The 25,515-nt window shown below is 38.8% G+C and overlaps 1 protein-coding gene across 2 annotated transcripts in view; it reads right to left on the bottom strand.

Annotated features, from left to right (window-relative positions):
- LOC113543105 (integrin beta-1) overlaps positions 1–25,515 on the bottom strand; it is a 50,685-nt gene extending 25,170 nt beyond the window's left edge. Inside the window, exons 1-7 of one of the 2 annotated variants that reach the window (XM_053227614.1) lie at positions 25,138–25,515; positions 11,580–11,646; positions 4,075–4,160; positions 3,265–3,487; positions 2,102–2,272; positions 1,639–1,877; positions 1–156 (exon numbers count right to left, since the gene is read on the bottom strand). In XM_053227614.1, coding sequence (XP_053083589.1) covers positions 1–156; positions 1,639–1,877; positions 2,102–2,272; positions 3,265–3,487; positions 4,075–4,160; positions 11,580–11,646 — 942 coding nt within the window. In that variant the 5' untranslated portion in view covers positions 25,138–25,515. The remainder of the gene's footprint in view (positions 157–1,638; positions 1,878–2,101; positions 2,273–3,264; positions 3,488–4,074; positions 4,161–11,579; positions 11,647–25,137) is intronic. The other variant, XM_026941149.3, reaches the window with a different exon arrangement.

Genomic DNA, 25,515 nt, shown 5'->3' with positions numbered 1-25,515 from the left:
ATAGTAATGGCTCATTGTGTACATATTATCCTTCAGGTGGCATTTTCCATCATTGGGAAGCACAATGCCACCCAGTTTACCATCTCCCGCGAAGTGAAAGCCAGCATCAGTGGAAAACACTAGTAGTCGAGTGACATTCCTCCAACCAATCTGTTCCTAAAATATCCAAACAAAAAGGTGTTCATTAATTTTAATGCTTACAATTAAAAAAATATTCATGTAGTGCAGTTAAAAATATATTGACGTGGGGCTCCCAAACAACAGGAGTGTTTGCCCTATCATTTGGAGATCATGAGTTTGAATCCTGATGATGCTACAGCCATCTGTGGCCAGGAGGAAAATTGGCCATGCTCTCTGGGTGGCATTCTCTCTCTCTCTCTCTCTCTCTCTCCATAGAGCAAGTTAAGCTGTCCTGTGACTCAGCAGGTGGTCTGGTTAACTGACCTCACGTGTCTTGGAAAACGTAAGGAAGCATGTGTTAGTCTTCAACCTCCCAAGTTAGTAACTGTCTTATGATAGGGGAGAGCTGGGAGGTGGGTGGTAATTGGCAAGTAAACAAATTGGGAAGAAAATGGGGGAAAAAGTATTCTCTCCTATCAGGTGACCTAGATATTTAAGAGTCAAGGACATTCTTGGCCATATGCACCACACAATCCATGGAAAGGCATGGCGTGCACATTACTGATAGACGTAAAACATCTACAGTAACTACATAATCAGTGTGCTGAGTTAAGTTCACAAATGAAAAACAAAGCATATGTTTTACATGTATATATGTGAGCATATATGCATGTATATAAGTGAGCATATAGCACACAAAATGCACTTAAAAGAGCAAGTCCAGAAAACACAACAAAACATGATTTTTAACTGTATTATCTCTTAATTATTATAAAACAGTTCGAGTTTGTTTTTAGACACAAGGGCCACACCATGCTGTCAGTCCATCCTGGTGGCATATATTATAGTCTATCTTACACAATGTCATCAACTGTAAGAGATTAAGTGAAAAAAAAAAAAACGAAAATCAGCACTAGTAACTGTATAGTTTAAGAAGCCATGTAGAGGTGAGAGGTTTACAGGGAAGCTATAAATGAGAAACTAGAGACATCACTGAGGATTTTTTAAATCCTGTTTCTACAGCAGCAGTGAAAAACTGGAAAAGCATGTTTTTGTCCTAAATGACCTCATACTAAATTGGTGGCATGTAGCAATGGTTTACAACCTGCTTAAGGCTGATTTTAATGCATATTTTGCTTAGCTTAGTTTTATTATTAAGTTTACTATGTTTTCCATAATGTGTGCAGAACCAAGTATGCTTTGGCATTAAGTGTTCCTCATTAAGCATTAAGTCCAGCACCAAACAACAAAATTCTCAAAAAACGAAGCCATTATCTTTATTATGCATGTTGTGCAAGTAAAGCTTTGCAGTTTACACTGGCCTCGGTGTCATTCATTCACTGCCATTCCTTCAAGATTATTAGCTCGTCAAGGCTTATTTTGCACATAGCTGCTTTCCACAATCAGTTTAAAATGAGCATTAATTCCATGAATATACCGTGAACAAGGGGGCATGACAACAGGAAAAAGGCCACAAGAGCTGCTCTTTAATCCAAGTAACCTCCCTAACAAGCTCACCCCACAGACAGCAACTTGCATGATGGCGTCAAAGCCTCCCTCGGGTGAGTCCAGGTTTCCAGAAATTTGTTGCCGGCTGACTAGGCTGTTAAATTGATGGCCATCCTCAGTCAGACTAAGTACATTTTTATAGCTGAAGGGGCTTGTACAGTTCTGATCAGAAGTGCAGGGATTCAGAAGCTTAGCAGGGGTTGTACTGATGTAGGGCATCACGGTCTTTTCCACAAACGAACCAAAACCTGGAAAAAATATACCAGAAAGTATACATTCAATAGTTATGTTGATTAAAACCCCAATAACATGTACAACGGTTAGCAGGTTAGTAGCAAAGTACCTACACAATTAAAAGATACATCAGTCTAGACTGAAGAATGGGCCTGACTTAGTCACACTCAGTTTAGTCAGTTAGTTAACATACTCCATTGATTCTTTACTGCATTTGAATAGTTTGAAACACCCATACCAATCCTGAAGTCAGACGTTACTGACTGCATCTCACGCATCAGGTCCGTTCCCAAATTCTTCACATTCTCCAAATCATCTTTCATGGAGTAACTCAAGTCCATCAAGTAATACAGGTCAATGGGATAATCCTCTGCTCTTTTAAACTTCAGGGAAAATTTCTGAGGCTCGCCTGTAACAAAAATTATACCATGTTCACCCCAGAACAAACCCTTACAAATTCAAATGGGCAGCAGCCTTCACATGGTCAATTTTTGACATTTTCTACTTCATAGACACGCACGTCCACTTTATTAGGATCACATGTACACCTGCACATTAACGGCAGTTATCTAAATCAGCCAATCATGTGGCAGCAGCACAGTGCATAAAATCATGTAGATACAGGTCAAGAGCTCATTCTCTTTCATATCAAAGATCAGAATGGGGAAAAGGTGTGATCTCAGTGACTTTAACCATGGCATGTTTCCTGGTATCAGATGGGCTGGTTTGAGTATTTCAGAAGCTGCTGATCTCACACACAACAGTCTTTACAGTTTACACAGAATGGTGCGAAAAACAAAAAACATCCTGTGAGCAGAAGGTCTGCAGAAACACCTTGCTGATGATCGAGATCAGAGGAGAATGACCAAACTGATTCGATCTGACAGGAAGTCTATAGTAACTCAAATAAGTACTCTTTACATCTGTGGTGAGCAGAAAAGCATCTCAGAATGCACAACACATTAAACCTTGAGGTGGATGGGCTACAATAGCAGAAGACCACATCAGTTTCCACTCCTGTCAGCCAAGAACAATAATTTGAGGCTATCATGGGCACAGACTCACCATGTGTGAAATTCCCAGGAGATCAGCAGTTTCTGAAATACTCAAACGTAAACATCTGGTAATAACATCCTTGCCACGATCACAGTCACAGAGATCACACATTTTTTTCAAAGTTCTATAAATGCCCCACCCCGAATATGTGCTGTAACCTGTTTTTTTTAATTACTGGAATGGCCTAGTGGGCAAAAAAAAAAAAAAAGACTAATCTTGTCTAATGCCCCTTTAAGGGTTAGCTGCAACACAGTGTACCCAGCTAGATTTCCTTCATGGAAAGAAACATTAGCAAATTAGAATTCACTTTACTTGATATACACCACTATATTAATCACAATGTACCTGCTCTTAGGCTCAGTGTGAGCTTCTGAGGTTGAATCTGTGTTATCTGGTCCGGTTTCAGTTTCTCAGCCACATCTTTTTCACGGTTTGTGACAGTTTTGTTCTCGTTGACATGGACTGCTCCTCGAGGATTTTCCACATTGTTCTGAGGACAACCCTTCTTAATCAGAGCCTCAGTTTCATCACAGCGTGTTGATTTGGATTCGCCTTGCTTCAGAAAGGCCTGCAGGCACAGGGTGTATGCAACAATTAGAGAACTGCATATCAAGTGAGCATTGTCACAAATGACTTGATGAAAACGAAGCAAAGGAGAAATATGAGAGCTATTTATTATTTTAAAGGCAAAAATTGTTTTAAACATCTTGTTTGCATATTGAAACAACACATGAACAATGAATGAACCCAAGGTATACAGATCACAGCGTATGTACTGAAATAATTATAATATATAATGGAAATAAATAATCCAAAATTATTTACAGACTAATGTTGACTCACTCATGTAGACATTTCCACCTTATCAGGATATGTAAGAGTTTGTAAATGCCACTGAATGTTTTTTTTTATCTGATATCTGATCTGATATTTATGTGTACACACACATCCCTCCAAATGCACTGGAACAACAATGCCGTGTGTGTCTGTGTGTGTATATATACATATATGTATGTGTATGTATGTATGTATGTATGTGTGTGTATATGTATATATATATTACATATTACACACACACACCCACACCCCCACCATGGTGAGCAAAAATTCTAAGACAATTCTTCCGAATTTAATTTCAGCATTAGTGTTACTTACTTCATAGGTGCACCAGCCACACTTTTCTCCAACCTGTATACATTCACCACAAGACTGAGCTGAAGCCTTAGTGCAATCATTACCATCTACAGAAACACACAAACAAGATGTTTTACATTTATATACACCACTTCCTGTATTTATACAGCTACTAAATGTATTTTAGCAGAACACAGTTAACACAGTTGCTAATTAAGTTGCTAATTAAAAACTTTGGGTAGTTATTTATCATTATTACCTGTGGTTTTGTTAGGCAATAGATCATTAAATTAGTGGTGTTGCCACTCATATAGGCATAATGCAATATGCTAAATATGCTTTCTGCTAGTAATAAACATAACTGTAACTACACAGACTACTGCACACACCAGCACAGACCTATGAGAGGTTATAACCATTTTTAAAAGAAAGACTGATATGAATCAAAACTCCTAAATCCACCGACAAGGTTTGTTGTCCTAACCTTGGAAGACAATGTAAATGAAGGTTTGTCTTATTTTTCACAAAGGACATGTTTGTCTTAACCAAATCTTAAAACTCAAAACAAAATCCAACAAAGCCACAACTTTATCACAACAGTGCAAAATAACATGGGAATTGATATACCTGAACTCATGTAGTTTCATAATGCAAGCTCTGACAAAATGTTTGTGCTTGTTGGTCGGGGGATACTCTAGAAAACTGAATGTAAATTAAAATTTATATCTGGAACCATATCCGGACCAGATGGCATCTCTGGTCAGGCCGTGTTCACACACATTCAACCTCTCCCTGGCACAGTCAGTAATTCCCATGTGCTTTAAACAGTCCATTATCATTCCTGTCCAAAAGAAACCCCAGTCAGCCTGCCTCAATGACTATAACCCAGTAGCCCTAACCTCAGCTACAAAAAAGTGTTTTGAAAAGCTGGTCAGAGACATCAACTCTTCAACACCCTGGACCCATTACAATTCACATACTGTCCCAATAGCTCAACTGAAGAGAGAGTGGACAGTTTCCGGTACCTTGGTGTCCACATCATGCAGGACCTGTCATGGTCCCATCACATTAACACCATGGTGAAGAATGCTCGTCAGCATCTTTACCACCTTAAATGCTTAGGGGAATTTAAACTGCCCTCAATGGTGCTAAGGAACTTTTACACCTGCACCATTGAGAGCATCCTGATGGGAAGCATCACAGCTGTCCATGATCTCCTGGGTCACAGACTACCTGTTGGACAGGTGTGGCTGGGAACGTGCCTGTCTGAGCACATGCTGAGCAGCACTGGAGCATCACAGGGAACCATGCTCTCCTCCTTCCTCTTCATCATGTACTCCACAGACTTTCAGTACAGGTTGGATCTCTGCCACCTTTAGAAATTTTCTGATGACTCTGTGGTGGTCAGGTGCATCAGGGTTGGACAGGAAGAGGAGTACAAGGACATGGTCAACAACTTTGTGGTTTGGTGCAGGAAGAACAATCTGCTCCTCAACGTGGCCGAGACCAAGGAGATGGTGGTGGACTACAGGAATGAGAGGATCACAACTAGCCCCATTACCATCATGGGTCAAGATGTTGAGCTGGTTGACACCTACAGATAGACCCAGTAGTGACAGCAGAAAATGCCAGTACCTTTCAGTGGACTTGACGTGCACTAAGTTTTGCTTTTGCCGTTTCCCCCGAATGCCTAAAGATGATACATTTAGCCACTGAGGATAATGTGGAGAAGTGACATGGCTGCAGTAGCAACAAAAAGATTAAAAAAAAAAAAAGCAAGAAAAAAAGAATATACAAGATGATTTGTGTCATTCATCATCAATGTTTCGGTATCAGACTACTTTCATCTAGAGGTGTTTTCACATATGTTCATACTATTATGCAAACTATTATTTCTGCATTTGGAATAAAAAAAATATTTGCCCCTTAAATTAATTAGTTAATTCAAAACTTTCAATATATGGTCTGTTTCAATTTCTGCCTGATTAAACTGTACTTTATGGTCTCTAGGTTAACTGCAGACATTTAATTTTGCTTAAAAATAAAATTAGAAAACTAAAAGAAAATTTGCGTGAATAACTGCCATTTTGCCACAACATACCCATTCAATCCTTCAAATCAGCCAATTTGAGTGCTCTGGCGCTGTCAATAACAGCCAATCACAAACACATGCATTACTGATGACAAAAGCACCATTTGCATGGCAGGCTTACAGCTAGCTAGCACTAGTAGAGTCAGGCAGCTAGAACATTAGCCCACTAACCTACTGGTAATATCTAGTGTTAATATTTACTTTGAAAAATAGATGACACCATGTCATTATCAAACCTTAAGAAAAGTTGATGCCAGTTCAACAGTGACTGGACTGAGATATGTGTGTTCACTGAAACCGCAGCGAGGAAGCCAATGTGTTTGTTTTCTGTCAACTTTGCAAAAAGAAAAGGCCATTCACTGACAGCAAGATGGTTGAAAGCATGCACGCTATCTGCTGATGAGGAGGTGGTAGGGGATAATTAAGTGAGAGACCATGTGATGTCCTGTATCAAGTCAATACCCATGTCAGATACATCAACTGCAAGGAGGGATGACATTTGTGCAAATGACATTTTTTAAACTCTTGGCTTGATTGAGGAAAGCTGACATTATGTCCCTAGATGTGGAAAAATCCTCTGACAACTCTGACACAGTTCATCTTTGTTTATCTGTTAATTTTTTGTGTTGGATTTTTTCCCCAGAGAACTTTTTTTTTTACAGAGAATTTTTTGAAAGATGGATGATAAATGTCACAATTGACCAAATATGCCAAATAGATAGGGTGACATGAAGTGTTGTATACACAGAATACATTTATTTCAAATACATTTTTTCACTTTTGAGGCTATATCACAGCTTGCGTTGCAAAGAAAATGAAATTAGGCACTTAGCATAATTACTTAAAGAAGACATGTTTATTATCTTTTTTTTTTTTTTTTAGGCACGTTGTGTCAAGTGTACATACAATAATGAGAAGAAGAGCTTGGGGAAATGTTTGGACCCCAGGCACTTAACCTTTTGAAAATGTGCCCCAGAGCATTATAACTGAATAGCCCTGTTGTAGATCACTGAACTGTACCTGCTAGAGTTACAAGTCATTTATTACTGGACTCAGTACTTTACCAGAAATTGCTAATAGGTGTTTATAGGACAATCTCAGCCAAAGCAGCCTAAAAGTAAATGAACACATTCATCACAGACCTTCATGTTTTATATTTCTGCTTATTGTAGGTCTGCTTGTAGGACTGTATTTCCTCAATGCATCAAGATTCACATTCAGTTATTTCATACCTTCTAAAGTAATCCCCTATCCATTAGCTCACCTGTTTTGGGATCAATCAGAGCTTGCATTATGAAACTACAGTTTACAGAGTTCAGGTGTATTAACTCCCATTTGGCCTGGCTTTATTATTGCACTTTTTTTTTTTTTTTTTTAAATTTGTGGGGAGTGCCACCATCGGTCAATTTAACCACTTTTGCAACAAAAAGATTTTATATACGGGAGACCTTAGAGAATATGAAAAACATTGCTGTGTTTTGTTCTACTGATAGGGATATCTCAAAAGTTTCCACTAGGCTACAGACATTGGGTTTCTTCCCGGGTGATGCTCTACCAGGCTTTTACTGCAATGCTCTCCAGCTCTTGCTTGTTCTTGGGGTGTTTTGCCTTCAGCAAATGAAATGCATGCTCAATTGGATTCAGGTTAGGTGATTGACTTGGCCATTGCAGAAAATGCCACTTCTTTGCCCCGTCCAATGAGTTTTGATGCATCTGGCTGAAAATATAGCCATATATACTACAGAATTCATCCTGCTTCTTTTGTCCGCAGTCACATCATAAATAAATACAAGGGAACTAGTTCCCTTGGCAGCCTAACACGCTCACGTCTCAAGATGATGGTGGAAGAAGGTGGTACGCTTTGGATCATGAGCAATTCCTTCCCTTCTCCACCATTCTGGTATAAGTTTTCTTTGCCTCATGTGTCCATTGGATGTTGTTTCAGAACTGTAAGGGCTTTTTTTTTTTTTTTTTTTTTTAGATGTTTTTGACAAACTTTAATGTGGTCTTCCTGTTTTTGAGGCTTACCAATGGTTTACATCTAGTGGTAAGCCCTCTGTATTTAGTGGCGAAATTTTCTCTCGACTGTTGACTTTGGCCCTGTTCACATCTGGCATTAACATGCTGTGGAGGCGGGGCATGGTCGATCGCCGGTTTGTGAATGAAGGGTGGAGACAAGAAAAGCTATGCTGAATTTTTCTAACGAGTGTTTTGTGGTGGCAAGGATAAAAGGGGAGAGATGAGAGCTACAAAAGAGAGACAGAAGTGAGCAGCACTAAGCTGTGTGTGGGTGCACAGATGTGCATAGTGAGATAAAATTGCTGAAAAGTGAAGGAAAAGAAGACCAGAAAAATAGAGAGCCCCCTTTTGAGTTGTCCCAAGACAGCCTCCCGTCTCCTCATTTATTATAAACCCGTAAGTGTGTCACACATTTGTCCTGGGTGATCGGATTGTAATTAGACAGCGCTAAGTAGTGATGTGAATGGGGTCAAATGTGCCTTGAAGATGCATTGTGATCCGCTCACTCAAACTATTTGTAGTGTGAATGCAAATGCTTCTCGATGCATCCTGGACTGCAAAGAATGACCAACTTTTCGACTGCATAATGGCCCTAGCCGGAAAATACGTAATCACTGTGAAACTGTTTGGAAATCACACTGAATGGTAGAGCTCTCCTCTGCTAGACTAATGGAAAAGGATGATGCAGAGCAGCAGGACAGCAGAGACGAAAGTAGCTGCTTTTCATAGCTTCATTGGTCATCTCTCTCATTTATTTATACACCGATCAGCCATAACATTAAAACCACTGAAAGGTGAAGTGAATAACATTGATTATCTTGTTACAATAGCACCTGTCAAGGGGTGGGATATATTGGCAGCAAGTGAACAGTCAGTTCTTGAAGTTCTTGAAGAAAAAGGAAAAATGGAAAAGCGTAAGGATCTGAGTGACTCTGATAAGGGCCAAATTGTGATGGCTAGATGAGTCAGAGCATTTCCAAAACAGCAGATCTTGTAGGGTGTTCCTGGTATGCAATGGTTAGTACCTTCCAAAAGTAGTCCAAGTAAGGACAACTGGTGAACCGGCAACAGGCTCACTGATGCACATGGGGAGTGAGGGCTATCCCGTCTGGTCCGATCCCATAGAAGAGCTACTGTAGCACAAACTGCTGAAAAGGATAATGCCGGCTATGACAGAAAGGTGTCAGAACACACAGTGCATCACAGCTTGCTGTGTATTGGGCTGTGTAGCCGCAGGCTGGTCAGAGTGCCCATCCTGACCCCTGTCCACAGCCGAAAGCACCTACAATGGGCACATGAGCATAAGAAAGGGACCATGGAGCAATAGAAGAAGGTGGTCTAGTCTGATGAACCACATTTTCTTTTACATCACGTGGACGGCCGGGTGCGTGTCCATCGCTTACCTGGAGAACAGATGACACCAGGAAACACTATGGGAAGAAGGCAGGTCAGCGGAGGCAGTGTGATGCTCTGGGCAATGTTCTGCTGGGAAACCTTGGGTCTTGGTGTTCATGTGGATGTTATTTTGACACGTACCACCTACCTAAAGATTGTTGCAGACCAAGTACACCCCTTCATGGCAACGGTATTTCCTAATGGCAGTGGCCTCTTTCAGCAGGATAATGCACCCTGCCACACTGCAAAAATTGTTCAGGAATGGTTTCAGGAACATGACAGAGTTCAAGGTATTCACTTGGCCTCCAAATTCCCCAGATCTCAATCCATTCAAAGATCTGTGGGATGTGCTGGACAAACAAGTCAGATCCGTGGAGGCCCACCACGCAACTTTCAGGATGTAAAGAATCTGCTTTTAAAGTCTTGGTGACAGATACCACAGCACACCTACTGAGGTCTTGTGGATTCCATGCCTCGATGGGTCAGAGCTGTTTTGGTAGCACAAGGGGGATCTACACAATAGTAGGCAGGTGGTTTTAATGTTATAGATGATTGGTGTATATGTTGGTTTATGTTAAAATTTAAAATTTATGTTAAAACAAAGTGATACATCTTAAAATGTTACCTGATGTAAATGTGAAAGAGTATAGCTATCACAATATGAATTCATATTCATGAATGAATAAGTATATAATAAGTATACTTATTCATGGGTGCTTTTAAATGATTATACATTAATCATTTTTATACTTGTGTAACATTTGTTGTACTTTTCTATTTAACCTAAAATAAAAGCTATACTTGCATGGTTTTAAGTGGAAAACTGTACTCACCTTAAATTTTTTTTTTAAGAAAGTAAAAATAAGTACAACTCAACACCAACAGCATCGACGGGGATTTTTGCCAGAAATACACTTAAAATACACTTCAAACAGGAAAAAAAAGCTATTGAAAAAATAAATAAATAAAACTATTTGTCATTTAACCTTGATGTGATCATGATCCTATTTGGATCAATTCCAAAATCTAATCAGTTCACCTGCTGGTTACAACGATGATATAAATCCATATTAATCCTACAATCCACAAACAGACAGATAACCAGAAAACAATGCCTCCATCTCATTTATCTTAAAATTATCAGAATAATTTATCACTTATGAGACATTTATATTTGTAAGAAGTGTGTGCAGTAAATTATTTTAGTGATTAAAGAGTTAAAGAAAAAAAATTACAACTTTTTTAAATTATAGAACAAAATTTAGAACAATTTAGTTCTACATTCTCTAACAACTAAAAGCCTCATTAATAAATGCCTTCATAATATAATCTGTCTTGCTTGTTATAGATCACTTCATGAGGAATTTATTTTAGCTGCCAGGTGTCTTTTCCAATTTATTTGTAGCTGAAATCATTAGACATATTTCAATATTTTGTATTTTGGTAATAAAGTACTGCAAGTTTTCTTATTTATAGAATAAGAAAATGTAACTAAAATGGTTAACATAAACCTATTTCACAAGCTGTAATGGTAAAATCAAGTCTTTCCTTGATTTTAACTGAAAGAAGAGTTTGGGTGCTAGTTGCCTGACTCCTGCCTAAAATCCAAAATCCAATACTGTTTCACTGATGTGATGAAATTATTTTTGAGCAAACAAGAAACAATGGCACCAGTTGGGTCACACACACCAATATATTATTAACCCTCATGACCTGTAGAGGGAGCACGAATTGAGAAAATCAGGAGGCATAATTTTAAATTAACGATATCATCGTCCAAAGCAGATTATATGTTCAGCAACATTGATATCTGTTTAAATTGTCCTACTGGCCAGCCTTAACTGGCAGCTTGTCTATTCACCATGACACAAAAAAAAAAACATGCACGTCTGTATGTGTACGTGTTTGTGGTAGAGATTACCCAGTCACATGACCTAACATGTATGTATGTATGTGTGGTAGGGCATACTGCCCAGCTGATGGATGTGGATGTGCATGTGCGTGTGTTGTATGACCTTACCTAGTTGAGCTGAACAGAAGGAGAAAAACCCCAGAAGAACAGCTATCAATGCCACCTTCACCTTCATCTACAACAGATGCAAAAACATTCATTAGACAAACATTTGATCAGCAGCATTATTCAGATACAGAGCAAGCATAATGATATAAAGAATGCAAATCCACACATCCACAAATGCTTGTCTTTAAGATACACCTAGCTAGATCATACTCTCTGGCCCCTTATAAGGTACATATACAATCACTAACTGTAACCCATCTGTTGCTTTGCAGTTTGTCAGCCCCATTGGTGCAGAAACAGTTATATGAGCACTGCTAACCAGACATTATTTGGGTGGTGAACCATTCTCAGCACAGCAGTGACACGGAGGTCTCGGAGGTCTCGACTGTGTATCTGCAAACATGTGATGCCATCATGCAAAGATGTTGATGAAGGTGTCTGCCTTCACGCCTAGTGGTTGGCACACACATAACTTTGTTACTGTATACAAGAACGATGGCTGTCCAAAAAAGAAAAAAAAATCATTTGCCTGGTCAATTATAAACCAAGCCGATCTGCACCAAAAGTATTTCTGAAACACTTTCACTTGTCAACATTAATCTTGTTCTACTGTGTGATTTCAGCTGGCTTTTTTTTTTTTTTACTTTATCCATTATTATTTTCATTATCATCGCCACTACTGTATTTACAGCTGTCCAATGAGCTTGATATCATCTTACGCCATTCTACTAACGGTGGATTTAGACAGAGTGTCACAGCAGCGCTCACACTCGTATTTTAATCAGAAGTTTCTCACAGTGGTACTGAATAGTGTCACATTATTCTCAACTCACAACCAAAGAATTCTTTTGCGATGTGTTTTCAGTTCAGTTTGTGTCATGAGCTATTATGTGTACATTTTAACAGACTTATTTGTGCTATTTGTGCACAAATAACTCTATTTGTGGCAATATTTCTGTGAAACGGGGTGGGGCAACATGAAAAAAATATCACGATTCTTCAAGGTTTTTCTATGACACATGAAATGTACCACTATACAGCTATCCAGCAAAACACTCTAGCAATATAGTAGTGTTGCATTTTTAAAAAAAAAAGGTTCAATAATTCATATGATGTCTACAGAAATGCATTTCAATATTTTTTTTTTATTTAAAAAAATATGAATTTTATTTATTTAAAAAAATTTTAACACTAAAAAACAACATAAAATACAATCTGTAAAAAAAAAAAATCTGAATGTCAGCTTAGCATTTCATCTTGTAGCCCTGTTGTAGACATGCATGCTCTGGCATTTGGTTATATTTCAAACAGAAAAGTTGTAACTGCCACAGAGTTAAAAAGGTAGGTTCAACACTTTTAATGGAGTTATACTGGATATTATTGGAAGCATGTTATTTTTCTTCTACCCTGCATGTTTCTCAGCTAGCCGCTAGTGAACACTGTCCACTTCCCAAGATGTTTTAGTACTGATGCACACCATGACAGTGCTGCTGTCTGCATCAGAATATTGCAGCACCGTTAGCCTGACATTCAAATACCCGACCACTAAACCTGATCAAGAACTAGGTGATGATTATCAAACACTGCAAACAGGGTAGAGGGGAGCTGCCTAGTGACATCTGGGCAATATTAAAGTAAATATAAACTGCATTACATTGTCAAGTGTACAAGAAGTCTGTTGCACTTGTTTTAAAAGGGGGTAATGAAATATGGAAACTGGGATGTCATTACCATGCACCATCACGCCATGCACCTTCTCTCTTAGCTGGGCAGTGGCTCAACAAGTAGAGAGACTTGTTAACCACCATTTCCCGTTTCTAAAAACACCAAATGCAGTACAGGCAGTAGGAAGTGCAATGCTTGCATTATTTAACAGCCAGTAAAAGGTTTTCACAGTGGTGTGGAAATACAAATGAAATACAGATACACTAGTACACAAAAGTCACGCACTCAGCTTGTGTGAACTGCCTGTTTCATTCTTCAGCTCATATACATGCAATTATCACTAACTAACTAATTCCAACAGCTTATTGTCTGTTGACTGCCAAGGCCCTGTCTACATGCATACAGATATTTTTGAAAACATAGTTTACCTAGGGTAAATTCCAATCCAGATGAATGAACAGCATTTTTTATCTTTTATCTTCACACAAAAACACTAACAAGCGCATGCCATGCCAGGGAGCAACAGTATTTCATTCTATTTGTAGCTGTGAAAATCTGCATTATTGTGGGTGGCCTTCATTGTACTTCAGTGCACATGACAATATAGTGACTTGAGATGACTCAAATTGTTACGTCAAGCAACTCAAGAACAGGATTAAGAGCAAGTGAACCGAATGATAGAAACGGCGGAACGTAGGGGGGGGGGGGAAACCCACACACATTGTTACAAGCTCATTCACTCATTAGTCACGTTTACATGGACACTTTTTGTTTCAATCGGAATGAAATCAATCAGATTGATTAATCCATTTACAAGAACGCTGAATAAAGTAATCGGGTTGATATGCGCATTTACATGACAGAATCGGATTAGATCTTCCGACATGCGTACAGTGCACGAATACACGTTTCCCACTGTTCCAACATGCAGATACTAGCAACCACTCTCTTGTCATTGCTTCTTTTTTCATTTTAAAAAGCAGACTTAACCTTTGCCTATTTCAGCTGCTAATTAGAAGACGACGAGCAAGTGATGTTTTGTGCTGTGCTGCGTGTATTTATCAAGCAAATAAATGCCCCTTCCCGAGCCCTGAGCAAGGTGTCTGTGGATGAGGGTCCGAAGCAAGGACTGGTGGGACAACGTCGTCTTGCACCACTTCACAGACGAGTGGAAGGAGAATTTTAGGATGACACAACAGTCATTTATGACACTATGCTCAATGGTGGAGGGGTTCATGGCACCTGGTGAGGCTACGGTCAGAGCCCCAATACCACTGACAGCCGTTCATCATACGTCATTACGTGATTTGTACGTCATTGCACATGTGCAGAACTATCTGGTTTCATTTTCAATCTGATGAAGTGTTTACATGTCCTCTCCATTGGATTAGAAAAGGTTTAAACCACCCCTTACGATCCGAATGAAATTTTAATCGATTTTGGCCAATTCATTCTGATTGACGTGTTTATATGTGACTTTTTAGATCTTATTCTCCTTCTACTCCAATTACGATCGGATTATTAGTGTCCATGTAAACGCAGCTATGTCAGTAACTGCTTTTTCCTGGTCAGGGTCATGATTGGCCAAAAGTTCTAAAATGAAAAATTGACAACTACAAAGATTTATAAGTGTGGCCTGACAATGAGGTGGAACTATTGCTTCTTGTAATGCTTGGGTCCAAAATCTCTGCTTGCAATGCAGTTTGCACCTCCAAAGCAGTGGATTGAGAAGCAGTAAAGTTCCTGACAACTACTCTCCGGACCTGCCTGATCCATCCTGATGCCCTACTTCTGTCTGGAATTTTTGTCACTAGAAGATCACTTGCTGCTGCTAAGGATGGCCCCATATGTACAGCCAAAAGATCACCAGGAGATTACTATGAATGGTATCACATAGAAACCATTAAGATGACTGTGGATATTCTTCCTTGGATAGCCTTAGCACTGCAATTGCAATGAAATAGTTTACATTCAAGTCTCCATCAATGAACAGATGAAATCATCTGTTCATCAATGAACTGTAAGAAAACAGCTGAAAGAAATGGGATTTACATATAGAAAGGCCAAACGAAAACCAGCACTAACACCTAAATAGAAGAAATCAAGGTTATAGTGGGCTAAAGAGAAGCAATCATGGAGTATGTGATGAATCACAAATCTGCACTGGGTCTGCACTTAGGTCAGTATTCATGATTGAGATGATGCTGGACCATTTGTGTGGTGCCATTCTAATGAAACATGTAAAGATGACTGCCTAAAGAAAACAATCAAATTTCCCCACTCATTTATGATTTGGGGTGCATGTCAGGTAAAGGACCAGGGGAAATGCATTACCTCATTAACAGCATTACCTCAATAGTAAATGCACATGTGTACATTGAAATTTTGGACACTTTTCTCATTCCATTAATAGAAAATAGGTTTGGTGGTGATGAAGTCAGTTTTCAGGATGATAATGCATCTTGCCACAAAGCAAAGAGTGTTAAAGCGGACTTCAGGAAAGGCATATCAACTCAACGACATAGCCAGCAATCAGTCCGGATCTCAATCCGATTGAAAATCTATGGTGGAGATTTTAAAAAATTGGTCCATGACAAGGCTCCATCCTGCAAAGCTGATCTGTCAACTGCTATTCGAGAAAGTTGGAACCAGTGTGATATAGAATATTGTTTTCCAATTAGTGAAGTTGTATAATGAGCAATGAGTTGTGATTTTTTTTTTGATGATTCCACAATTTTTTCCTCAAGTGATTTTTTCCTTGAGTGATTCCATAAATGTTTTCCTCTACTTGATATGGAAAAAATGCCATTAATTAAAATAATTTAATTTAATTTGTTTGAGGTGTGTTTTACAAAGCTAGAATGTTCAGCTATTACACAAAATTTGTTTTTTTGGCCATTTTTTTTTAAATGATCATTTTATTGAAGGAAAAAGTTATCCCACACCAAGTGGCCCTGTGTGAAAGGAAAGGGTCAGTCTGGAAAGGGTTACATAATCATTTCTAAGACTCTGGGACTCCAGTGAACTACATTATGTAAATGGAGAGTGCTGAATCTTCCCAGAAGTGGCCAACCTACCAAAATTACTCCAAAAGAGTTCATTGGCAAAAGAACCCAGAATAACATAAAAGAAACTGCAAACCTTGCTCAGGTGAGGTCAGTATTCATGATTACACCATTAGAAAGAGTCTGGGCAAAAGCTGAATCCATGGGAGATTTGCAAGGCAAAACCACAGTTAACCAAGTGGAACACAAAGGTTCCTCTCACATTTACCAAAAAAACACCCTGCTGACCACCAAGCCTTTTGGAATAATATTCTGTGGATTGATGAAAGTGGAACATTTTGGAAGACATGGGTCCTGTTACATCTGGCATAAAACTAACACAGTATTCAATAATAAGAATATCATACCAACAGTTAAACAGGGTGGTGGTAGTGTGATGGTGTGGGGATGCTTTGCTGTTTCAGTGCCTGGGCGAGTTGCCATAATTGACAGAATCATGAATTCTACTCTTTACCAGAAAATCCTGAAGGAGAATGTCCAGTCATCAGTATCTGAACGTAATTGGGTTATATAGCAACACAACAATCTGAAGCACAAGAGCAAGTCCACCTCAGGAAAACACAAAAGAAACAAAATTAAGGTTCTGGAGTGGCCTAGTTAAAGTCCTGACTTGAACTCCGTTGACAAGCTGTAACAGGACCTTAAATGAGCAGTTCATGCTCAAAAGCCCTCCAGTGTCACTGAATTAAAGCACAAAGAAAAGTGGGCTAAAATTCTCTGATCTCTATTTACTGGAAGAGTTTGGTTTCAGTTGTTGCTGATAAGAGGTGGCACAACCAGTTAAGTTTAGGGGGCAATTACTTTTTAAAATGGGTGAGACGGGTGTTGATTAATCATTTTCCTTACTAAATTAAAATGATCATTTAAAAATTGTGTTTTGTGTTCCCTATGAGGAACTGAAACCATTTAGTGTGACAAATATGCAAAAAAGGGGGTAGATGGGGGGCACTGGGGGTTAGCATTGTATTTACTATTTTTAGGACACCAAGCAACTGGATCATCTGCGCCTCCCTAGTAGCAGTAAATAATTTAAAATTGGTAAGTAGTAAAACATTTAAAATGGTTTACAATTGTTTAAGTGTTGTAATATTATATGTGACATATTTAAACCACACATTTAGATCACCCTTTACTGCATTGAGCAGCTATTGTGATGTGCCTCTAATCTGAAATCCATTTTTGGAGGTAGCACTGTTTTGTAATGGGGCAACATTCCACATACAATGAGTCAGCCCTGACACAGGAAAAGGAGTAGCAAAAAAGAGAGAGGAAGAGAGGGAGCTAGGGTTAGTGAGAGAGATGCATATTTGCCCATATTTGGTTAGGCAGTTAAGCCTGCTCTCAGGCCTTCAAGCTTCTACAATCATCCCCCACATTCCTCCACCCCCACACCCCACCACTCTCCCCCACCCTCTCACACCCTTGTCTGAGCATGCAGGAAAGATATTTGACAGAACCCACAGAAACATCTTAGGGCATTATAATTTACTATATACACACCCTACACACAGTATCCTCATTATATTCTTATATGTATATTGACATTCTCCCCCCCCCCCCCCCCCCAAAAGGTTTATAATGTATAATAAAACTATAGATCTTTTACGTGCTAAGAGAAATGCAATATTAATCCATTAATTACTGCAGTATAACAAATCATCAATCAACAATTAAACCATTAGGGTTGACCACTACATTATATACTGAAATCTCATTAATAATAGTAATAATAATAATAATAATAAGAAGAAGAAGAACTTTAATAATAATAACTGTTTAACTGCAGTGTATGGAGTAGTAGTGTTTTTTTTTAGCTCCTCTCTGCCGGTGCTAGATTTCGTAAACTTTTGATAATTATGTGCCATTATACCACTTCATAGCTTATGGTGAATGATATTAGCTTTCTGTTGCCAATTTTGAACGTATTGTGTATGTTTACAGAAGTAAAGAGTCTCCTTTTTGCATTTTGCTGACTCAGCATGAACCCTCAAAATGGCAAGAGAAAGCCTTCAAAAGTTGCAGCAACTAACAAGGAGGGCACGCTGGTAAGGGAACCTTTCTCGCAATCAACGGCAGACGCGATACTTGCTGCAATAGAAAAACAAGGCAACGACTTGAAAAAGCTCATAGAGGACAAGTTGACATCTATAAATGCCTGTCTGGATGCTTTGGACACTACATTGGCTAATTTAAAGTCAATAATTTTAATAAGAATGTAGGATTTGGCAATCAGGCCCACTTCAACGAGGATCTCTCCAGGTGAAAGATGGTGTAGTGTGTGAGCCTTGTTAATGTGCACAACACAACATCCACCAAACAACAGATTGCACATGATTCAAGTTGCAAAGTGTTAAAGGGTCAACAATTCTGAGATTTTGAAAGCCGTGTAGTGTGCACCCCCAACGTAAAATACCATCCTGCATCCCTGATGCACACACGACAGAAAATTAGGCATGAGGATGGAATGCACCCACAGATACTAAACAGATACTAAACACTAACTAGAAAAAGCATCAGCGTCAACAAAAAGCCCTTCACGTGCTATTCTCAGATCAGTGTACATACCATGGTTGATGTGAGAGATGATGAGATATCATTATCAAGCTTTAAATTGCAGTTTGGGTGTGTTTGGGACAAATCAACAATGGGATGCTGTTTGAACAGGCAGTGTGGAGGGTTGCATGTGTGTCTCCGAAAAAGACAGCCTTCAGAAATGTGCAAAATTGTGTACAAATTCACATAAATGCTTTCACAATCCCCCAATGGCCAGGCATGAGGCACTGTCACAAAACCCCACCTACAGAAGGGAAACAAATCCAGGCCTTAACTATTCTCCACCCGTGTCAGGCATTGTTCTGGAGATATTCCTCAAAAGGCTCCATTTGTTTTATAATACAATTGTCTGGGCCAAAGTGATAAATAAAATGGCCCAAAGTAGAGTGATTACTGTTACTAACCTTATTCAGTCTGTTACGGAGAAAAAAAAAGTAACGGAATTATTTATGCATAGGATGACTAAACACGGACTACATTCTTCCCTGCTGTATTTGTCAGAAGGAGTGAGCTGTTCATGAACTGTTCCTTTAAGATATTCTATAAATGGCAAACCACACAAACATAAACTACTGGTCTCTATCTACACCCACTTCTCCAGCACTAGTAACAACCCCTCCCCCAGTGCTGCTTAACCATTTCCTTAATTAAAAGATTGCCTGTGTCCTTTTGATGACACACACGATCGAGAAGAGCATATGTCTGCTTAACAATCTGGCTATACAGAAGGGGTGGGTGATCACACTCTAAATGCACGACATTACTGAGATGCCATGAAAATAACGTGGCAGTAATGCTGTATTTACAAAACTGTACATATTTCGTAAATGTAATTTTTAAAAAACTAAAAAAAAAAATAAAAAAAACCCCCACACAAACATTATCTGTAGTTTAGAATCATTTAAAACTGAATAATGCTGTACAGTGAGTATGCTGAAAACTGGAGCTAGTTACAAGATGGGTAAATTGTGGCCATAATGGGATGCACATTCAAAGGATGCCCAATGGAGGGACAAGGGACCCAATGTGTGCCAAGAAAACATTCTCCACAATATTGCACCACCACCACCACTCCGAACTGCTGACACAGGGAAAGATGGGATTCATGATAGTGACACCAAACTTATATCTGCATGTCACAGCAGAAATCAAAATTAAAAGACCAGGTGATTTAAAAAAAAAAAATTTCAACAGTCCAGTTTCAGTGATCATGTGCCCCCTGTAGCCTCAGATTCCTGCTCATGGCTGACAGGAGTGGAACCCAATGTGGTCTTCTGCTGTCATAGCCCATTCGCCTCAAGGTTCAGCATGTTCTGAGATGCTTTTCTGCTCACCACAGTTGTACAGAATAGTTGTTTCAGTTACTATAGCCTTCCTATCAGCTCAAACCAGTATGGCCATTCTCCTCTGGCCTCTCTCATCAAGAAGGCATTTGTGTCTGCATGACTGCCACTCGCTGAATGTATTTTTTGGTTTTCCCCACCATTCTGTATAAAATCTTGAGACTGTTGTGCGTAAAAATGCCAGGAGATCAACAGTTTCTGAAATACTCAAACCAGTCTGTCTGGCAAAGTCACTGAGACAAATTTTTTCCCCTCTCACTCACTGAGATGTGTTAATTGTTGAGTAAATAAGCAGGAGAATAAAGTAAATCTATGAACCGACAAGAATTTGGACGAAACTCTAACACATTGTTAGCATACTAGCTCTAACAGGTTCAGCAATCTCTGTATTAATTAATTTAATGTAACACTGCACCAATGTACCTACTTGTTAGGCATTCTACCTCTTACCTCTATTTCCTGAACTATTTCATTCTATCATGGTAGTGAAATAGCTACATGATCAGTCATATTATGTTGTTATCTTTACGTGAGTATCCATGATGAACACATCATGGAGTGCTGCGAATGATTTAAAAGTTAAAATTAATAAGCCACTTATACCACCAGCCCCCAGTAACACATTTGTACAATGTTTTTATATTTATAAAAAAAAATTAAAAAAAAAACGCTGTTCATGCAAGGAATTTAAAAAAAAAATGACAGACTGTGCTGTTATATGAAAATAATACACGGTCTGAACAGGGAAACAGTACATCACCCTTTTTACAGTTAACTTTTTAAAGCTAGTTATATTATATTATCTTTGTCAGTTTTCAAAGGTCAGGCTATGGAGTATAAGCAGTAACTTTAACAGAGTGTAATCATTAAAAAAGAGCACAAGGTGCCAATGAATTGTGCACACACAAAGGTACTGGTGAGCATGGAGCAGTGAAGCAAGCGTGCAGAGAAACTGGTGCACATGGGAGAGAGTACTTCAGTTGTGCAAGCACTGCGACAAGCACCTTTCCTTTTCAATTGCTTGCTTCAATTAAAGTAAAGAACTTTTTACTAAAGTAAAAAAGTAATGGTAACCCTTACTTAAACCATCCATAGGTCAGATGGTTAGAGACATGAAACATGGTCAGTAGATAGTACTCCCTCCCGCTACTCAGGCAAGAGAGATGAGCCCATTCGGCCTAATGGTGGCACTATAGCGAAGGATTTTATGTTTTGGCTCATACCTTGAATACTGCAAATCCTACAGAGAAAATTATTTTTGCTACTTATTCTTTAGGTTCTCCTAAACAAAAAAATCCTCAAGAACCATTTAGCTCCACTGACTTAGATTTTTTTTTTGCTAATTTGTATAACATGCAAAACCTATTTTTGAGAACTAGGATTGTTGTCCTATCTTCAAAATTTTTGTGTCAAACTACTCGGCAGATGACCCTCACTAATTATCAAAAACATGTTGATGTTTGTAAACAATATAGCTGCCACATATCAATCAATTCTAATGAGGTAGAGCATAATTTACTCAAACAGCTCATGACTGTATGCATACATTTGCATGAAACTTGAACCATGTATACAAGACAAGATTCTGAAGTCATGTGCAAAATTTGGGCATGGTCATGTATATGGGGCAGAGCTAAGGTCAGATAACTGTTTCTCAAGGACTGTACGTCCGATCAAGCTGAAACTTGATGTACAGCATGTCTACGGTAATTTGCAAGTGAATCTCTGATGATGACCCAGTTACTTAAAAAAACATGGCCATCTTCAGCCAATCAGCTTTCAGCAGACATTTGATAGGGTAAACATTGCGCTATTGACATGAAACCTCCAAGTATGGTCTCTCTAAAGTCTCTCTAATCGTAGTACGCTATTCACTAGCACCAAAGTCAGTGCTACTTTGAGAGGAGCAGGATTTGCACACACTTTAAGAACCACTGAGTTTATTTAGCTGAGTAAGTTTACTCAGCGTTTTGTTAATTTACTTACCTACAGTAAGGTGCATTTTGCATGCATATTAAGTAAGTATGACCATACTATTTTTATTGGTGTTGACTTTAATTAAGCCAAATGCATAATATGGTCATGTTAGGGTGATGTACTGTATTCGGTTATGCACCCAGCATTAGTATGGTTGTTATGTTGACTTCTGCCACTACTTGGTATTTAAATTTTAATGTTGACATAAAGAATATAAACGGACATAGTGTGTTTTTATGACACGTGATATAGTTTATATTTAATTATCATACAATAGAGCTGTGCTGTTATTTGTAGCTGGCCCATGCACACTGGGTCAATCAAACAGTCAGCACGTTAAGACTGTGTTTGAGAACAGTCTGTATCGGCCCACTAGGGATGCAGTGCTTATTATAGGGAATGTTATAGAGAATACACAGACCACAGCAGAGTTCATTTAATTTATTAATTCATATTTGCCTGAAATTGAGACATAAGAATGCTCTGATTGAAGAAAATATGACAAAGTAAATATGTAAAATAATTGGATGTAAACATGCATGAGTATTTGAATCATGATGCGCTGCTTCAATATAAAAGTCATAAGAAAACACAGTTCATCTTACAGGTTTCAGTAGGGGTGAGGTTCGATTCAATGGTTTCTCAGGTTATAAGTCCAATGCAGCTAACATTTGCTCCATTGCATTGTTGTGCTAATCTGTGAGTGGATTTCTACTGTTGACTAGGTTGCTTCAAAAACATAGGGGGGCATCAGCCAATCACACTACAGCGCACACTTCAGTTTTAGTATTAAGCTACTATCACCAAATTTTAACAGTATGTTCATTCATGGTTGCTTTAGTGTTTTTGAACTTGGTGAAATCTAGCCACCTCTGGTGCGAGCTGCACACGGTGCTTGCAACTATATTTTTCTTTTGTGTTTGTCTGAAGAAGTAAAACTGAGTCGAATAAACACCACCCATTCATCAGCACTCTCTGACTCATCACTGTGAAGGGAAAAGACACAAAAATATGGAAATTACCCTTAGGCTCAGTGTTTAGCATTCTCACAGAGAAAGGAGGCCCCCCGAAAGGTCTCACGAGTATCATGAGCTATCTCTCAAAAATATGGCAAAGGAACATCTTTTTCTCCCCAATTAAACAGCATATGATCGATGTGAATATGGAATGATTTGGGCAGGTCTTTTGAACTCTCTGATATTAACAGACACTTCCTTGAAGCCACAATAAATATGTTGCCATTTTCTAAACCTAAGCCATTAACCAAATTCTTCTGGTACAAAATCTAACAATGTGTGCTCAAGCTGCAGACAGGCATGCTTGGTTTACATAACAAAAGCAGCTCAATGACTAAAGAAAACCAGCCCAATATTAGTTTAAAGTCTGCCCCACAATACACTGCTTTACATTGTAAAATGTACAAGATAACACAAAACAGAACCTACTGTATTTACCAAAACAGAACTAAATTATTGAGCACTGAAAACCTGTCTTGCTATCTGATTGGCTAGAGAAAACATTGTGGAAAAACAAACATCCATGGCTTCATCTGCACAAGTGAGCGTGAAAAATGTTTCAGAAATACACAAACAAATGCAGGTGTGCCGCATGATGCTTAAATGCACATGAAACGATCCACAAATAAATGATAGACAGTGTGTTTGTGACCCAAACATATTTGTAAACAAATTATTCATTTGTAAAACACAAACAATATTCATGCATCTCAAATCCAGTGTAAAAATTGGCTTGAGGTAGTCTCAGCTGTATGGGTGAGTGGGATAGTAGTGGGGAACAAACTTGGTTTCAAGTTTCTAAGCCAATTCTAGAGATCACATCAGGCCCCCCAAAACTGGGGTTGAAGAAACAAACATCGTTGACGTAAATAATGACACAAATTTGTACTACACACCCTGAAACAATGAGTACTAAAGTTAGTTGGCCAACAGAGTAAAGAATGATTTCTGTAGCAAATCAAAAGGCAAAATAAATATTTACTTACAGCACAATCAACCCTAACATGTTAACAAAGAAATAATATTCCTCTTCATCTAGTTTCCTTAGACATTAGCCACGTCAAGACTACATCCAAAGCTGCAAAAAATTCCAAAAAAAAACCGAGCTGTTTGTAACCACTGTCAGGCTCACACACACTCACTGATCTCCATCAACTGCCTCATTAAATGACTGATGATTAAAAAGCACACACACACATACGTTTTGCTGGGAGCAATGTCGAGTAGAAATGGATTACAGGGCAGATGAGACCATCTGTCTATAATTAATGATTCTATATTAAAAGATCCAAACCCTCTGTTTGTGTGAATCATTGCATTTCCTAGCAACGCCACACAAACACACTTTAGGCTACACTGCATCAGTATGGGGGCCCTTTTATGTAGAATCAGGATGTTCCTGTCTGTGGATTGTCCTGATACACCGAACTAAAACGCTGGATAAAACGCTTTCTTTAGCGGTTGTAGCGACAGAAGTCAAAATGCCCGAGCTGGTTTTTTTTTTCCTTCCTAAAGCAAGAGCGGGGCGTGTTTCATTTGCGCCAGGTCTTACTCACTTAAGGAAGTGAGCTACTACCAAATAAAGCATTGATAAGCAGCGGTTCTCCCCCCACAGCGGCGGCTGCTTGGGCCTTTCGTCTGGAGCACTTAAACATTACCACAAACCTATGCCTTTAAAAAAAATCAAGTTAAAATTATGTTAAAACTAATTTAATTCGATTTCATTAGATAATTATACCGAACGTACTTGGCTCCTATGCAGGAAAATATTCTGCCTCTTTCTGAGGTCGAACATCCCCACCCAAGTTATCGCGACCCACAGCCAACAACAGACAAACTCTTAACACCTCCGGTTAAAAATTAACCTCGAAAACGCGCTTCATATTGTATAACAAGTAATTTTATTGAGTTTTCATTCTTTATTCAATTAAATACTTACCTCAGTGCGTATTCTCCGCCGACAGATCAACTCTCGACCACAATTTTAAAGCGATTTTGTCGATGTGTGAAAAAAATCCTTGAGTGATCTTTGCCTAGTTTCATTCACTACTCGATATTCAGGCGAACGAGTGTCTTTGTTACCGAAACTTTTTTAGCTTTTCACCGGACTACCAGAAACTATCATAACAAACTAACGCCACCTTTTTATGGAAACCTCAAAGTATAAAAAGAGACTGGAATATACATAAATTAAGAACAACAAGCCGAGCATGTCTTTTTTTTTTTTATGCCAGGAAAGAGCAGTCTGTGTCCTGGGCAGCGGACGTGGATCGGATGGTGTTAACCTCTCACTAACCCCGCCCACAGCGGAAATGCA

This window comes from Pangasianodon hypophthalmus, chromosome 21, assembly GCF_027358585.1.
Source record: "Pangasianodon hypophthalmus isolate fPanHyp1 chromosome 21, fPanHyp1.pri, whole genome shotgun sequence".
Lineage (NCBI taxonomy): Eukaryota > Metazoa > Chordata > Actinopteri > Siluriformes > Pangasiidae > Pangasianodon > Pangasianodon hypophthalmus.
The sequence above is the reverse complement of the archived record's forward strand: the minus strand, read 5'-3'. Positions and strand labels throughout refer to the sequence as shown.